Source organism: Nanorana parkeri, unplaced genomic scaffold, assembly GCF_000935625.1.
Source record: "Nanorana parkeri isolate BGI_ZX_2015 unplaced genomic scaffold, ASM93562v1 scaffold1342, whole genome shotgun sequence".
In the NCBI taxonomy this organism is placed as follows: domain Eukaryota; kingdom Metazoa; phylum Chordata; class Amphibia; order Anura; family Dicroglossidae; genus Nanorana; species Nanorana parkeri.
This window is the reverse complement of record NW_017307610.1, coordinates 252,103-271,132: the sequence shown is the minus strand read 5'-3', so window position 1 is coordinate 271,132 and position 19,030 is coordinate 252,103. Positions and strand designations below refer to the sequence as shown.

The 19,030-nt window shown below is 42.5% G+C and overlaps 1 protein-coding gene across 6 annotated transcripts in view; it reads right to left on the bottom strand.

Moving 5' to 3' along the window:
• Positions 1–19,030, bottom strand: part of PAM (peptidylglycine alpha-amidating monooxygenase) — a 161,815-nt gene that overhangs the window by 136,201 nt on the left and 6,584 nt on the right. For all 6 annotated transcript variants that reach the window (XM_018569485.1, XM_018569488.1, XM_018569487.1 and 3 more), the window contains exon 3: positions 15,128–15,245. In XM_018569485.1, coding sequence (XP_018424987.1) covers positions 15,128–15,245 — 118 coding nt within the window. The remainder of the gene's footprint in view (positions 1–15,127; positions 15,246–19,030) is intronic.

Below are 19,030 nucleotides of genomic sequence, written 5' to 3'. Positions count from 1 at the left end.
ATATATATATATTATACACACACACACACATACATACCATACATACATACACACAGATAAAAGAGGGCCTTATTTCGCACTCATGCCAAAAGGGGCAAATTACAAGAGAATAGTGTGCCCTCCGGCAAGAAGGGGTTATGCCAGGCTGTGAGCCTAGCCTGAGGCCCCTCGTTTTGGCGTTCCTTTTGGCATTGACCAAACTGGCAGGACACTTAATAATGGGTAATGTGAGCAAATAAAATGTTGGCAATATACAAGTGAACCACCAGAAACCTTTACAATTTTCTAGCTGAAGGTCCAATGCAACAGCTGCCTATCCAAATCAAATCTACTGTATACTGGAAAATGCCAGTTGCAATCTAAAATGTTCTGCCTAATTGGAAACATATTACCCCAAAAGCAGAATTAAAGCCCATCTCCACATTGGGAACCAAGGTAATACTGCACTAAAAACTGACATGAATAGGACACATGAGCGTCATTCAGCAAGGCAGTACTGTGAACCCAAGTTGGCCTGATGACAACACCTCTGGGAGGGCAGTGTTCAAAGACAGCCTAGGCTCACACCAAGTGGTTAAACTGACCCAGACCATCATTAAGCCCAAAAGAGCAGCGCCACCTAGTGGAGGTGCAGACATACTGTGTAGCTGGAGAGAGGACAGACTGATGCAAAAGCGGTTTCATTGTTAAATCGGACGTCCTGTTTATTTTTTATTTCAATTTGGAAGTACTGCTTTAAAGAGGAACTGAACTCTGGAAAATGTGCCCAAAAAAAAAAAGGCAGATAGAGGGCAACGTATTGCCTGTGGTCCCCCTGCGACTGCTCTTTCCCCATGACTGCCTTACCATGCCTTTCTCTGCCCTGTGTCTCTGGGTGGAGGTGGCCATCTTTGTAGAGGCAGAGCTTTGCTTCCTCATGTCAAAGACACCACCAAGGAGAGTGAGCAGCACAGAAGGGACATCACCAAATCTCCCGAGACCAGCAGTCAGAAGCAGCAAAGCAATAGCTTTAAACTGCAGATATACAGCTATGAGGAGGAACTCAAGACAAAAAAAAAAAATGTAAATTTTCAGGGTACTGTAGGGAAAAAAACAAAACATTGTATTCGCTTTCTCTGGTTTCAGTGATGCAGCAAGTGACAGGGAATGGTGAACATTCCAAATCTCATAAGATGTTGCAGATTTGGAGCACTCTACATTTGCCAAATTTCCCCGGAAGAAGGGTAATGTCACCCTTGCCTAAGATTCGCAGGCAGACTCGGAGGAAAGTTAAGCACCTGCATGCTATCTTTTTTTCCCACCTTACAGGGTTTTTAATGTTATTTTCTGCTTTTCAGAGAGGTGCGAAGAGAGGACACTTAAGAAGCAGGCCTTACATTTTCATTGCAAAATCCACTTTAAGTATTCCAACTGGTATTTTCCGCTGCGGGATTGAATCTTACTAGTTTCCGTCATGCAGCAGAGAACTCAGCTATGAGAAAAGCAGTGTTGCTTCCTGACAACGTCATACTAATCTTTTGTCTACATGCCACAATCAACAGCTGCTATTCCATAAACCGTTACCAAACTAAACAAACCTTCTACAGGCACAGATTCATTTGCCAGCTCCGACGCAACATAGATATCACAAGAATTCTACAAATAAAGAGAACGCAAGCCGCCTAAAACATCGATTTGAACAAACTTGGAATATGAACCGTAGATCTGAATAAATTCACCAAAAATATTATACAAATGATTTGCCATAGTGATTATTATTTTCAGCCATGTGTCCCTGGTTTGGAGCTCCTATTAGTTGCCAATATCAAAAATAACATTTGTCAGGGCATAACGAGTGACTTGAGCCTTTTATGTCTGATTTCTGGCATACACATGCTCTGCTCATAAAAGTCAGACGTCTACAAGATGATTTCTCATAGTGGTTACAAGTTACTGAACGTCACATTATTTAGATTTTAAAAAAAGTGTCTGTGGAAATTAGCCAAAAATCACGACTATTCTAGAAGAAACCTAAACAAATGCAAATCTAGATACGTATGTCTGGCAGATCGGAAATGTACCACAGCAAACAACATGAAAGAAATAACATAGCCGATTTCTCTGACCTTTGAAATGTCAATCATTTATCATACAGAGAACACAAAACCAGCAGGAAATCAATAGGGAAGAGGGGTGTAGGTTATTCTCTACAGTAAAGCTGATTGCAATGGCAACGTTAGTCTCCGCAAGGACACACAGCACGCGTTATTTGCTTTAGTGGGATGGGCGACCATGAAGCACACTCTTCCAACTTTCTTTTTAGAGTTTAAGGAGTTCGGCAGAACTAGATGAAATATTTGGACTTGACATCTGTTTGGAAATACACGATGACTGATCATCATTCACAGAGCAGAAGGCCGTTGGCTATACTGAACTCCAGTCAGAATAAAATATATGTGTGTAATTCAAATGGAATGACCGTAGCTCAGAAAAGAAAATGGAATTATTATTAGGGAGGAAACCATTCAATGGGCCAGGACAAACACCACAATAAAGGAAACTATCTGACTCTTGTAAATGATTATTTCTATTGAACTCAAGAAAGGGATTGCAGAGCAGTTCTGCCACTTCAAACAATGGTGGTTAGAGGTAAGCAGAATACAAATCTATTGCTGTGTTACGTTATTATTTGGAGTCACAAGATACTGACACCCCATTGTTACTAATGGTATGAGTGAGCCCACGATGATGAAGACAGAGTCTAAGAAGTGCCACCAGGAACCCCTGCAAGGAGGTTTTCCTTTTGCTGTGTGACATTCCATGGATGCAGGTCCAGGTTCACCCAACTGGTGACAGCAGGCGAGCTGATAAAAAAGCAGAGCAAAAGTGGAGTCAATAAAGCAGCAGAGGTCAAATCAGATCATATTCAGGCCTAATTGTGTAACAGGCATGCATTTGGGGCAGGTCAATTTTTTCATTCCCAGGTCTTCCAACAGTGGCCAGTGGCTGATGACAAGGCAATCCCAGTGTGCATTGCTTGGCAAACTGAAAGTCATGTTGCCCTTTCAAAGCAGGAAGTGAATGCTCTGCAAGTGTAAGGCCTGGTTCACACCAAGCGCGTTCCAGGAGCAGAGCAGTTACAGACCGGAGCAAAACTGCGTCAGTTGTATTCCAATGGTATTTTTAGCTCCAGTCCACATCGCAGCATTCCGTTCCAGAGCAGGTAGAAAAAACTGCAGCAGGCCCTATTTTACCTGCTCTGGAACGCATGCAAACGCCCTGGAACGCACTGAAAGCCCATGAATTTTTTTTTACCAAAAACGGCCCGGAACGCACCAAAAACGCGGCAAAAAACGCGGCACAATCCACTGCACTGCGTGTGCAGAAACTCTTGCAGATCGGCTCTGCATTTGGTGTGAACAAGGCCTAAGTATTTCATAATCCTAGCATTTTACACCGAACATGTCTATGTTACGATTAATCCTCATACATAGGAGGGATGCATTGGTAGAATTTGATTTTTGAGCGTAAAAGGTCCGCTTTCATATTTAAAAGTTTTAGCTTCCTGAAAAAGCAGCTGGTCCCCTGAGCACTGGTTCTGATATAGTGTTTTAGTGAGGCTCCTTTCCCATGGAGGGTCTTATGGAGCCACCCTTGTGTGTGCTAGTGAGCTGTATGTGCGTCCAAAAACACACAGGCACAGCAATGCAAGAAACTTCCCTCCCCCCTGCTCCCTCCTTTCTTCTCCAAACTAATAGACGAAGAGCTGCTACAGACTGAGCTGCAAGCAGGAAGTTCAGGGAAGCTGAATTACTTTGCTGCGCAACATGTCGGTTTGATCTGAATTTATTATTGAAAAAAAGTGTGAGCGTTTTAATACTACTAACTTTTGAGATTTTTCACAAGTTGTTGCCGATGGAATGTCCCCAAGCATCCTCAAATCCAATACACTGTATAGGACGTGACGACTCACAGCACCTCAGACTGCTGAAGTGGAGGGGGAGCGAGGCGGCAGGAACTGGCACAGAAGCCAGCCGGCTACAAGGTTCAGGTATACAGCAGAGTATTTCTTTATTTTCATCTCTAGACAAAAACGAACACTTAACCTTTGCAGGGCGGGGGTAGCCCCATTGAAAGGGTCAATCAAATTGGTGCCTAGAGTTCTTTAAAGTGTTTTCTGGAAGACCTTAGTAAAGAAAAGACAAATGCATCTCAAACTCCCTGGTCTAAACTGGATAATGTAGGAACAGCCATAGGCACCACTGCCCACAGCAAACATTCAGCTGACTAGTTGCCTATACCAAGAGCTCACTTCCACTGCCACTATTCATAAACTATAACATAACAGCTTGCTAAATACATCTGCCTGGAATTAGTGAAGAAGAGCAGTTTCACAAATTGCCTCCAGCTGTCATTTCATGTCCAGACACAACTTACCCAGCAAAGTAACACTGAACAGTGAAAGTGTATGTGTAGCCAAAAGTAGACTTTTTTTTATTTGAAATACAGAAGGAGGGATAGAGACAGTCGAATTTTTAATGCTGCCTAGGCCCCTGCTAGAGAAATTTCCTCTCAGTTTGCCCAATGACCATTGTCACCAAGAAAGAGAATAAAGAAAATCCAAACTTCTTAGGTTGTCAAACAGGGAAAAGCGAGGGACATTTGTGTCACTGACAGCTGACAAGTTTTGCATATGCATAGACTTTAAAAGAAAAACAGGAAAGAAAACTGGCGCAGATACAGGAGTAAGTTACCACAAAATATAAATAATATGTTAAGAAAAAAAAAAAAAGAAAACAAGTACATGAGTTAACGGCATAGCATTGGGGCAGCCCACTTGTGTAAATGGTCTGCCTAATGCACAACTGCAAAAAATCATGCATGCAACATTTTCGGCAGCGCACTGCAAACCACAGTAGTGCGTTGCGGCAAGTTGCGGTGTATTGGAAACGTGCGTTATGGTGCAATTGGCATCACACTGCACCAATATGGGTAACGAGTTACTAGGCAGGTCAGGAATAATAGTTCTGTACATAAGCAAATGCAATGGAAAGGTTCATTTGTGTGCCATTCAGGATGAATGTCAACGCATCGCACCGACGTGTGTAACACTTATTGCCATGCATGAAAGTAATGCGCACATTACCGCAACACACTAGTGGAAACGGGTCCTGTGTGTCAACAATGTGGCATTAAAACCCAAGCTGAAAACACTACAATTAAAACTACAGCTGGATTAAAATCAGCCCAAAAAATCACCTCCCAAAATGCCCCAAAAAAGTGTATGCTGTTTTTTCAGGCATAGCCTATATATGTGAACGTCTCCTTCAGTTCACAGCCTAAAATGAGCTTATATTTAAAACTGAACTCCAGGCAGATGTAACATACACTAATGCTGCACTGTATTCAATAACGCACCATAAATATACACTCACTGGCCGCTTTATTAGAAACACCTCTTCAACTGCTCGTTAACACAATTATCTAATCAGCCAATCACATGGCAGTAACTCAATATATTTAGGCATGTAGACATGGTCAAGATGGTCTGCTGAAGTTCAAACCGAGCATCAGAATGGGGAAGAAAGGGGTTTAAGTGACTTTGAACATGGCATAGTTTTTGGTGCCAGACTATTTCAGAAACTGCTGATCTACTGGGATTTTCATACACAACCATCTTTAGGGGTTACAGAGAATGGTCTGAAAGAGAAAATATCCCGTGAGTGGCAGCTCTCTGGGCAAGAATACCTTGTTGATGTCAGAGGAGAATGGCCAGACTGGTTCAAGCTGATAGAAAGGCAACAGTAATTTAAATTACCAATCATTACATCCGAGGTATGCAGAAGAGCATCTCTGAACACACAACTCATTGAAACAGATGGGCTACAGCCACGGAAGACCACACCGAGTGCCACTTCTGTCAGCTAAGAACAGGAAATTGAGCCTACAGTTTGCAAGGCCTCACCAAAATTGTAAAAACGTTGCCTGGTCTGATGAGTCGCGATTTCTGTTGCGACATTCAGAAGGTCGGGTCAGAATTTGATGTCAAAACAACAAGAAAACATGGATCCATCCTGCCTTGTATCAACAGTTGAGGCTTGTGGAGCTTCGCATCATGGATGTGAGGCCAACAAATCTGCAGCAACTCTGTGATGCTATCATGTCAATATGGACCAAACTCTCTAAGGAATGTTTCCATCACCTTGTTGAATCTATACTATGAAGAATTAAAGCAGTTCTGAAGACAGAAGGGGTCCAACCCAGTACTAGCAAGGTCTACCTAATAAAGTGGCCAGTGAGTGTATATTTAAATACAATCAGCAGAAGTATCTGCATTAGACCTTAGGTCAGCCTCCTGCAGTCCACAGTACAGCAGAGGTCAGCCTGGGGAAAAAAAAAAAAGAAGCAGCTCAAGGAGCAAGACAGTTGTGCTGTAGTGCTCATATGCTTACAAGGAACAAGCTGATAGGAGCAGAGAGACAGAGAGATGAGATCAGTCTGCTTTCACTGCCCAGTCATAGGAGGGGGGTGGTGTGCAGACCTATAAGAAATACAAATCCTTTAGCAGGAAAACAGCTCCATATGTATTCCAACCGGGCATTCCGCTGTTTGCCTGGCGTTCAGATACTAGATTTCAAGAGCAGACATTTCCAGTAGAACAGAAAAGAGCCACATTTGCACCGTTAGGTTTTCCCACACTATACGCCATGAAGGAGGTGAGCAGAGTGAGAATGAAATATTCAGACAATGACACTTATCTGGTGTCTTTCACCTAATCCAGATCTGTAATTCTAGCAGCCATAAGGAAACACATCTGTGACAAGCCTCAGCCAATTCCCATTCATAGCTTTTGTCAGCAGAGGCCAAAATGATAAGGAACTGTGATGATGGTTCACGTCTAGGAACAGCTCCTAAAATGACACTGTTATCAGAGTTCTAGAAATAGAAATGATATGGAACATTAACATACCGAATGGGTGCGTAACCAGGACACAACCATGGAAGAATGGGACACTTCCAAATGAAAGATCATCAATATTGTGTTCTTGGATTCCATTCTGAGCTGACAACATGACCTTTAACTGAACGACACCGACTCATGTGACTTCTACACATGTAAAGCAGGTTTGTCCTACATTTTTATGATAATGAAAACTTAAAGTGCATGTCCGCTCTTGCAGTCAAATTTGATAAAAACCACCACTGTATGTTTGTTATGTGTCTCCATTCACACAGCATACTTAAAGAACAACTCTGGGTAACATTTTTCGTAGCCCTTGTAGTGGGGCTACCCCCGCATGTAAACCTCAGAGCCAGCCGGCTGTGACTGCTCTCCCTCCAGCCTGTCTAGTCCTTCGCTGTAGTGATGGTATGTCCCTCGGCATACTCATGTCCTATACACAGTGTGGGGAAAATGATGACTCGGGAACCTTGAACCGCTGTAGCGGAGGGGGAGCGAGGCAGAACTGACCGGTCTAAGAACAAGCCACTCAGGAGGATTGGGTAAGTGTAACTTTTTTTGAACATAGACAAAAACGAGCACTTAAAACTATGGGGCGAGTGTTTTTCTCCATAGTTCTCTTAAGGGTCATGGGAGGACATATACTAGTGTCCTCCCGTGACCCAAAGCTCAGTAATATTGCGAGCTACAGCTCGCGGTATGCCGAGACCGCCGCAGCCGGGACGGATCCCGACATTACTGTCGAGATCCACCCAGCTGCGTGAATGACAGCTGGCTCTGCCTATCTAGAGGCAGAGCCAGCTGTACCCGCCCCCTCCCGTTCCTACAGTCAGCGCTGGGGGATCGAAGCGGGGAGGAGGGGGGGGGAATTCATGCAGGGAGATGATCGAGAAGTGAGCGAGCGACAGTATGTGTTTGCTCACTTCCCGATCTATTGAGCCGACGTGTGACAGTTTCATTGTCACAGGTCGGCTAGAACTATGAGGTGACTGATTTTCACTCACCTCACAGTTCTCCTTTAACCTTTGCAGTGCGGTGATAGCCCCACTTTAAGGGTGAAGAAACATTTTACCTGGAGTGCGGCTTCAAAAATAACCTGTATACACATGCACAGTACTGCATGCTAGGTGTGCTGTGCGCACAGCTTATGGTGCACTGCAAAAAGTTAAAATGCTCATTTAGGTCTCAGGTTCCAGAAAAAAGGACTTTTACTTATTTGGTCCCCAGTTCCTCCAGGCTCCCTACCCCCTAGGCTGCAATCTCTTACCCCTGCGCTCCAGTGGTCAGAGGCCCGATGAAGTAATCAGGTACAATGCAGGGCCCATAAGCTCTTCATTATCGAGGGACAGTATACCAGCAGAAGCGTAGAGGAGATCAGATGAGCACTGACTGGTGGGCAAGCGGAGATCAGGTACGTAAAACATTTATTTATTATTGGTATTTATATAGTGCTGACAATTTACACAACGCTATACAGTGCACATTCACATCAGTCCCTGCCCTCAAAGAGCTTACAATCTAAGGTCCCTATCTCACATACATACGAGGGCCAATTTTAGACAGGAGCCAATTAACCTACCAGCGTGTCTTTGGAGTGTGGGAGGAAACTGGGGGAAACACACTCAAGCACAGGGACAAAATGCAAACTCCTTTGCGGATAGCGACCTGGCCAGGATATGAACCAGGGGCACCAGTGCTGCAAGGCAGAAGTGATAACCACTACGTCACTGTGTTGCCCCCATACCCAAAACCTAAACACGCAAATTAATCCTTGCAGATCGGGGGAAGCACCACTGCGAGGCAAGTTTTGTGTTTTCCCTAGAGATAGGTTTTAACTACACAGAAATATTTCCAGTCAATGACAAATGTAAAATTTCATCTTACAAACAATAGATTAGCGGGAAAAAAAAAACACTCATTTTAATGTTCCCAGAGAGATTTGAAGCTTTTCCTTACAGACGTCTGCGTGTAACAAGAAAGGAAACCGTAATGTATATCATACAATGCGTGGTGTATCCTGTTTGTTTAGTGCTGTGCAGTTTGATTCCTGGGTTATCTCCCTTGAGATACAGCCAATGATGGCAAACAATGATGGTCTTTCACCTCAAAATGTTCCAGTGCTGTTTACCGAGTCCTACAAAGACAATATTCCTCTTACACTGCTCTCATTATCCCCTTATATTATCTGCATTGTCTGTTTTCATTACCAACTAGGAAAATTAGCTGCCCATATTCAGACAGTAGATGGGAAACCCCTTTACACTACAGGATCATCAGCAATTCATGGAGGACAATCACACAGAGCTGGTAAAGGTCAAATACAATTTTACACACAGGCAACCTCCAAGTGTAAGGTGGAGGTCATCTTGTAAGAAAGGTTGGTGATAGTAATGGGCTCAGTGGCTGAAAGTACACGAACAGAGAAATCTCTACGTTACCCACAGCATTCTACACTGTCTAGCCCAAAAGAAAAGTCACACACTAATATTTTGTTGGGCCGTCTTTAGCCCTGATTACGACATACATTCGCCATGACATCATTTCGATGAGCTTATGCAATGTCACAACATTTATTTCTATCCAGAGTCACATTCAGGTTTCGCCAAGATGATGGGAGAGTCGGGGCACTGCGTAAAGTCTTCTCCAGCACATTTGGTAAATCATGGAGATATAGATATATATAGATCTATATATCTCTATATAGATCTATATATATCTTTTTTTAAATAAATTGATTATTTAGACTGTATGCCAGTTTGGTTTGAATAGTATTTATTTGATTATGTGGTTTCTCAGTCAAGTGGGAACCTGTTGCGTCTTCTATATTCATTTATAACACAGAGATACTCTGACAAACTAGAAAGCGTTTAAAATTATACAACTTGGTTTATATTTTGATATGTTTTGAAGATGCATCCAACTTCTACCTTGGGTTCCCCCATTTTTCACATGCATAAAGTCTTCTCCAACACATCCGAAAGATTCTCAATGGGGTTAAGGCTTGTGTAGTATATTAAAAAGCAGTTTTGAAAAAGATGCTGAGTTTCCAATGTGTTCCTGTAGGCCATGCGTGGCCTCTCCATAGCCTGTCTGTAAAACTTCTACCAGTGGGTTATGTTCCCCCATTCCAACCAATAGACGAGTGTTCCCATCAACTCGGGAACGAGATCTCCGGCTCGCTGGTTGCTGTGACGGAGGAGGAGAGAGTGTACTGTGCATATGAAGATTGTGAACGAGCCAGAGAGTTTGTTCCAGTGCTGCTGGAGCCACTTGTCCAATAGCAGGCCCATCTTGCCATTTAGGCAGGACAGGGAGGGGAAGTTTTGCAGACAGGCTGCAGTGGAGCCGCACATGGCCCACAGGTATACCTAAAAACCTGGAGGACTGCTTTTTAATATACTACAGAAGATGGAATATATAGGTACATTTTTTTTGGAAACACGATGTAAAGGGGAACTAGCCCTTTAAAGCCCATCTTCTATGATTAATTCCACCCCCTCTAGATGGAAAAAATGCTCTTTTTACTCACCTAAATCTGCCTTTTGATTACAGTCAGGTCCCTGCGGGGTCCTAATTTGGGTGTCCATGTCACTGTCTGCATGATGTAGACACTTCCTATTGGCTGTCCAGCGGCAGGGTCCTCTCAGGATCCAGAAGAGGAGTGACATCATGCAAGGGGACAGTAGAGAACTGGTGTTCTCAAATGCATCTGCAACAATGGATCAGCAATTCCCTGCACCTGGAAACGGAGGCAGCATGGGACTCGGATCGGGGACTTGGGTGACTATAACTTTTGTGGTATGGGTTAAAGTGGTGAGGAAAGGTGGAAGGGAGATTATCCTAAAATGATCCCAGAATAACTTTAAAAGGTCTGGAGTGCAATATGAACCCTTAAGATCTCCTTCTGCCAATCCCTACAAGCCACAATAAATGGCAGCAATACCCGTTCAGAACACACATTTCAGTAATATACAAATATAAATAATTTAGTTGTTAACTTCGGGGAGAGTTAATTAAACTTTTATCTTTCACTAATGTAACAATTGTTGCTCCAGGTTTGTATACTACAGCCAGAAATAATCAAAAAAGTGGGGGGGAGAAGAACATTTTAAAGAAAAAAGTGGGAAAAAAAAGTGGAAAAAAAGCACATGGCACTTATAAGCAATTCTGGTTAAACAGTTCCCATCGACATGAAAAATAGACTTCAATCAGCTTGTATTTAAGTCCTCCAGAACAATTACAGTGCCACTTAATCTTTGCACAAGGCATTGCATGCCTCATGTAGCATGAAAGGACTGGGGGGTCCAATTAAAGATGCCATTGCATGCAGACATCTAATGCTCTGCACATATTCTATTGTGAACAAGCTGAAAGTCTACAGGGAAAGTAAAAGCTGCCTTCAGATTTTTTTCCCTCTTGCCTCGCTAATGGGATCCCTTTTATTTCAACACAGAAAAAAAAAAGCTCCATCTGCAGCAATGAGTCATCACCTACTGCAGCATGACAACAACAAACCTCTGATCCTCAGCCCTCTATACCAATCCTGCTATTTACCAATGATAGAGCTTCCGTGCCCATTTCATTACAGGTACAGGGAGACTCATAGCAATCATCATTCTCGCTTCTCTAAACTGATAAAAGGATGAAATCAGATTGCACGCTTACAATAATCTTTGCTCAGCCTCATTAAAAAGGAGCCCATATACTGTATCTGCTCTCTGTGTAGCAAAAAATCTATATACTGTAAATCAATCTTGTGAAAGTGGACCTTGCACTAAATGCAAAAAAGGTCAGCTCTAGTACTCCACCCCTGCATGTAAAAGAAAAGTGTCACAATTCCCCCTTTTAAGGGTTAGACTTTCTGTCAAGTTTTTATTGTCGTCCTGTCCCCATTGGGAGGATTCACCCCTCTATTTGTATTGGTGACATCATGGTCACCAAGATAAAAAGTGAAGGGAAATCCCACATATTTGAGTTCTCAAGAACAAGAGGTAAGGAGATATATTTCAACTGGGACCCTTGTTCCAGAGACAACTATCCAAGCGGGGAATCCCTCTCGCTTTGTGTTTCTGGCACAGGAAGAGAAATGTCCCCATTGATACAGAAAGAGCAATAACAACCTGGCAGAGGTTTTAAATCTTTGCTACTCTATCCAAAACCAGAAAAATCCATCTTACATGCGGTATTGCCCACCATTGCATAAACAAACCATGCATTTTGGTGCAAGGTCCACTATAATGGGATAGATTTTACTGAGCTAGTAAAAAGTCTACCCAAAACTAATAGTTTTTTTACTTCCAACAGCAAATTACCCAATTTCAAAACTCTGCTGAGCTGCTGTAGTCATTACACAGCAAAATAATGTGCCAAACTCTTCCATTAGATTTATGTGATATTAAAAAGTCAGTGAAATTTTAACGTGTACATGTGGCTAGGGAATTGATACGAAACCGACACATTTTTTTGCAACAAATACCTCCAGGTTGAGACAAAAGTTTCTCCCCTGAAAAGCATCCCTCACGTAACCAGAGGTGGCCAAAGCCAGGGATGGTAGAGCAAAGACCATACATCACTACATACAATAAATAGCAGGGAAGGACAGTATAAAGACCAGTATCTAGTAGGGATTCCATCACTGGCCATGAGTGTGACATTCTTAATCTTTCAAACCCAGCTAGGAAATGCCTATTTTATCCTTTTTACAGTACAATACTTCTAATGTATTTTAGATTGTAACCTCTCACAGGCAGGGCCCTCCTCACCAAATTCTCTTGATTTGTATTCTAACTTATAGTGTAAAGCGCTGCACAAACTGTTGGCGCTATATAAATACTGTATTATAATAAATAATAATAATGCTTTATTATTATTATTATTATTATTATTATTATTATTAATAATAGACTTCATGGAATGCACTATATTAATACACCCTACATTACTTTTTGAACCTCCAGCTGCCCCCCTTTTATATCAGACCTTAATACTAAAGGGTTTTAAATGGAGGGAGCACTCCCCTTGACAAGGATGGAAGAGGTCCCGTGGCCTTTACAACACATACACAGTTAAGGCATTGGCAGTTACTTCATGGGATATCTAACCATGTTTTTCTGTCCACCATTAAACGATCTCTGAAAACCCATCTCTTTATGGAAGTCTACCTGACAACTAAACATTGACTTTCTTCATCCACTCATTCCTTACAGTCATTACTTTTTGTATCACCTGTGCTTCCTTTTAGATTGTAAGCTCTCATACGCAGGGCTCACCTAGCCCTCTTGTATTGAACTTCATCGTAACTGTACTGTCTTCCTTTATATCGTAAGTCACTGCACAAACATGGTGCTATACAAATCCTGCATAATAATAATAGTCATCATCATCCAAATAACAATCAGCTTCTAATGTCTAACGCTCTGGTCTAGGGCTGCAACAACTAATCGACTAAATCGATTATTGAAAAAGTTGTCAACGTTTTCAATCATCGATTAATCGGCTTCCGATTAGTTGGCCCTGTTCACGGCTCCACACGCTGTGCGCCGCACCTCCTCCCCACCTCACGCTCGCTGCTGCCAGATCCGCATCCACTGCACGCCGCACCTCCTCCCTGCCTCATTCTCACCGCCCGCCCACATCCCCGATCGGCACAGGGACGTGGGGAGAAGAATTAAGGAGGAGCAGGTGTGTGGGGGAGATGACAGCCCCGATTTCAGAAGCAAGTTGCTGGAAGACTGTTCGGGGAAGCCTGCACTTTCCCACACATGGTGCTCTATAATGTATTGCTGGGATTTGTATTCCTCTATAGCTGATGGTACATTGTGCTGTATAACATACAGCACAATGTACCATCAGCTATAGAGGAATACAAATCCCAGCAATACATTATACACTGTATGTATAATGTATTGCTGGGATTTGTTGTATTCCTATCTAGTTGGTGGTATTGTGCATTGCGCGGTATAGAGGACTACAAATCCCAGCAATAATACATTATACAGCACAATGCGGAATTCCACCAGCTACAGAGGAGTACAATAAATCATAGCAATAATACATTATACAGCGCAATGCAGAATACCACCAGCTATAGAGGAGTAAAACAAAACCCAGCAATAATACATTATACTGCGCAATGCAGAATACCACCAGCTATACAGGGGTACAACAAATCCCAGCAATAATACATTATACAGTGGTGCAATGGCGAATACCACTACAAAACCCAGCAATAGTACATTATACAGCGCAATGCAGAATACCACCAGCTATAGAGGACTACAAAACCCAGCAATGGTACATTATACAGAGCAATGGAGAATACTGCCAGCTATAATGTACTATTGCTGGGATTCGTTGTATTCCTCTATAGCTGCTGCTATTCTGCATTGTGCTGTATAATGTACTATTGCTGGGTTGTGTAGTCCTCTATAGCCGATGCCATTCTGCATTCATTGCTGTATAATTTTACACTTTCCATTTCACTATATTGCGCACCACACTTTTTTTTTTTTTTTTTTACTTCCACCGCTCCAAGCTTGACAGATGTGATGGACTACAATCTCAATACAAACTAGTAGTCCCATCACTGGAGCCATTTTTTAAATGTATTTTATTTTTTATCCGATTAATCAAATAAAAAAATCGGCTAAAAATCGATTTTGAAAATAATCGTTAGCTGCAGCTCTACTCTGGCACTTCACTGTAGGTTAGAGATATCACCCACTGACAAGTCAATAGCTGGGGACAACATCAGTGCACCCCAGTATTCAGGGGTTCTTCGGGACGCTTATACAGAATCTGATATGCCATGCAGGCACTTTTGTAAAAAAAGTATGCAGCACACTCCTGTAGATATTAAGGCCAGAGCTTTGCTTTCAGTTCTCAGGTACCCAAGTACCTGCCTGTAACTAATGACTTGTTCCTATTTGGGAAGAGAAGGGAGAGCTAAGAGAACAGTCCTTGGTAAACTGCTGATGACTGTAGAAAGTTGAAGACAAGCCAACAATGAAAAAATTAATTTGTTCTACTGGGCACAATGGAAAACGCCCGCGCACTCGCAGGCTTGAAGGAAGAAAAGAATGAACAACTAGCCTTTACTTTATCGGCTTTAAAGGATGAATAAATCTGGGGCTGCGGTTTCAAAAAACAGAGCCCATTGGCTCTGTGTGTGACTCATGGTCTTCTCACCTCTGTTGGCGTGACCCCTGGCATTCGGATATCCAGCGTATAGTCTGAAGAATCTTCTGAATAAACTGGTCTTGTTGGTCCTGAGCATCCATTTGACTGACTGGATGATTCTTGAAACCTTTTCAAAAAGGTAAAAAAAAGAAAACTCAAGTTAGAAAATTACTTTATTCTTGGCGTTATCTTATTTAAAATATTGCACTCATCCTTCATGAAGTAACTTTCACATAGGAACAAATCAAATCCATGAAAAAGGTCATTGTTTTCCACCCATGTCTTGCTGAAAAAGTGCAGTCTGTGTATTACTTTACTCCAGATAACAGGTAGGACCAATCAATCAGTGAGATGCTCATGCCATCCACAAAATATTGCAGCTGCGCTATAGTCATACAATCTATTCAAGTTATTTTTTTTCTGAGTTTTATATAATCCTAGATCCTCACATGTGATTCTGGACCAGAATGCAACATCTTCTAATGCTATTGGGTTGTTCAACTTGCCCTTTTCTTACCCGACAGCAAGGAGTCTAGGATGGGCACAGCTGGGAATACCTGGCTTATACATACACATGGCTCAGAAATTGGTGTTCTCAGATCACCACATCAATATTGGCAACAAGGGTATTACAGAGTAGATTGGCCTGGTGAGCTACAGCTATGCCCAGACCAGGTGGGCAGTGTTTTCTGTAGGCATTTCAAGGCATACAATACACCTGTTATGAGAGAAATACAGGGTATACCATTACTGGCTTCCTCTCAAAATACCAATTACCTGGCTGTGTGGTTTAAAAGCATTTGATTTAAAAGCGAAAAACACAAGAAATCCTCCTCTTAACACAGGTTCATGGTCAATGAAAGAAAACTTTGGAGCCAAACTACCCATATGACAGCCAGGCAAGTAGCATTTGAATGGCGAGGCCAGCAATGGCAGCCCATATCATTTTTGCATGATAGGTGTACGGTAATCTTCAATTAAGATTGATGTATGCTTACCTGTAAAAAGGTAGGGTTGTCAGTTTGTTATATAAAGTGGACTGCTGAGCAAAACTCCATCCCCACTCACTATTTTCTGTGACATGACAATATAGAATTTGGAATGGTAATAAATCCATATTGATGTATTGGTGCTCTTTTAGTTCTGTAGAGTTGGACTAAACCCTGTAGAGTTGGACTAAGCCGGGTCTAAACGGACGCCTGTCCGTTTAGACCTGGCTGCCGAAAGACTTACATTGCGTATCTGATCCGCCAGATAAACTGGCAGGTGGACCCCATCAGACCACCCATGTGAAAGGGGCCCAAGAGTATCTTTGTAACAAAAGCCATATTCAACCACAGACACCATCTTCATCCAATACTGACATTCTGGTGTTGTGCATAGATGGCATTCATTTGCCAATCATAAAGAATAATGGTAAAAAAGCAAAGCTTGGCACATAGATGGCATTTATTAGTACTGCCAGAATGCTGTTTGTTGGGTATGGGTGAGAGGGATGGCACTACTGTATTAGGGCTTGTTCAAACCATCTCCAAAAACACATACACAGTAATTCCAATGGTTTTAAATGAGGCCAGCTCAGCCACTCAGAGGATCGGGTAAGTATAACTTTTTTTGAACAGACAAAAACGAGCACTTAAAACTATGGAGTCAGTGTTTTTCCCCATAGTTCTCCTAAGGGTAACGGGAGGACACAAACTAGCGTCCTCCCGTCACCCAAAGCTCAGTATACCGCGAGCTACAGCTTGCGGTATACTGAGACGCTGCAGCTGAAAAGGATCCCGACAATTATGTCTGGATCCACCCAGCTGCGTGAGTGACAGCTGGCTCTGCCTATCTAGAGGCAGAGCCAGCTCCCCCGTCTGTTCCGCCAGTCAGCACTGGAGGATCGGACAGGGGAGGGGGGAATCCATTCACTCCCCTGTCACGGCTCTCTGCAGTGACAGGATCGAGAAGTGAGCGAGCGCCGGTATGGGTTCGCTCACTTCCCGATCTACTGAGCCGACCTGTGACAGTTTCATTGTCACAGGTCGGCTAGAACTATGAGGATGAGTAAAAAAATCACTCACCTCATAGTTCTCCTTTAAAAAAAAATACCGCACCAGAACACATCAAAAAACATACATGCAATGGTTAAATACATGCAATGGTTAAAAGACGGCTTTATCTAGAAGTAGAGGAATAAGTCGCTTTACTTACCTTATTCCTCATTAAACTAACCAGAGCTCTCATCTAACCAGCAAAAAAAATCCTTGTCTACTCACTGCGGCATGTATTATCCTGGAAATGATAGTGTGTCTATTTGTCTTAATTTGCTTCTGATTACTGCATTTTAATATTAATATAAAGTCAATGCAGAGTTTATGGTATGATATAGTATGGGGTATGGCATTAGTTAGACCTCTTTATAATAGTGACTCTCAAGCAACCAGAAACTACATTTATCTGGAATCTACCAATCCCAGTGGATGCTGGATAACGGGGAGTTTACTTTACATCCAAAGTGGGCCTAAGGATTAATTAGTCATCCTAAGTGAAAACACTGTTGATTTTTAAATCATTATTTAACCTCCTTGACATCTTACCTTGTCCATGATCCCCGCTGTGTCCTCCGGCCGATGCCGGCATACGTCTTCCGGGTTCCGTCCCTTGCGAGCGTCCGCGTTGCGGGGGGGGGGGTACCGGCGGGAAATTCAAAAGTTTAAAAAATATTTTTTTTAAACAATAGAACGGAAAAAAAAGGCACAAAAAAAAAATATATATCATACCGCCAGGAAGGTTAAAAAACAAAAATAAAAATCTTGTAGATAAATTAGAATTGAAGATGGTACAAATGTATGTGCTGAAATCACTCATACGGTACCAATTAAACCTTAGGACCACTTACGATGTACCCAATTGGTGGAGTGACACCATGCACACATATTAACAAATCACTATTTTCTAATGCAGAATGTTAGGCTCATATATAGTACATATTTATAGGACCCAAAGAAAAGCTTTCCAAGCTCTGTTACTATGTAATTATAGGGTGTTGCGACTACTTAACAGCTTGACATTTTTATAAAATATCACTAATTCACAAAATACGTTACCATACTGACATAGTATAAAAGGTTTTGTACTGAACAGCCAGACACCATATGTTATTAAATACACAAGAAACTGGGGGTTTCAACCTTTTCTTACATCACCGACAACTAGGCAATCTGTTGAAGCAGTAAAGACTTCCTACAACATAAAGATAATGTCAGGAGAGGAAAATGAATACGGGATACACAAGCCATTCATCCAATCTGTGATCCAGATCGGGGAGCAATTTTTAAACATGGAGGATATATGCACTTCCACTGAAATGATAAAACAGCATCAAATGTAAAGGCTGCCAGAGGAAATATTTCATGGCCATGGCCCCTGATTTAGGATGCAGATGTACTTAAGGTGACACTGAACACTGGAGATAAGGAGAATTATGAGGCGAGTGATTTTCACTCAGCCTCATAATCTGAGCCGACCTGTGACAATGAGACTGTCACAGGTCGTACCGTCGCTCGCTCACTTCTCGATCTATCCCTGCAGAGAGCCGTGACTGTCACTCACGGCTCCCTGCAGGGATTCCTCCCCCCTTCCCTTGTCTGATCCTCCAGCGCTGACTGGCGGAATGGACGGGGGAGGGTACAGCTGGCTCTGCCTCTAGATAGGCAGAGCCAGCTGTCACTCACGCAGCTGGGTGGATCCAGACAGAATTGTCGGGATCCGTTCCGGCGTCTCAGTATACCCTTCGGAGAACTATGGGAAAAAGCCCTAACCCCATAGTTCTCCTTTAAATTAGTATTAAAGGCAGGGCATTATTTACCTTAATGTATTCTCTGCATTAAAGTAGAAAACGCCCTGTACCTTTCTGTGTCCCCC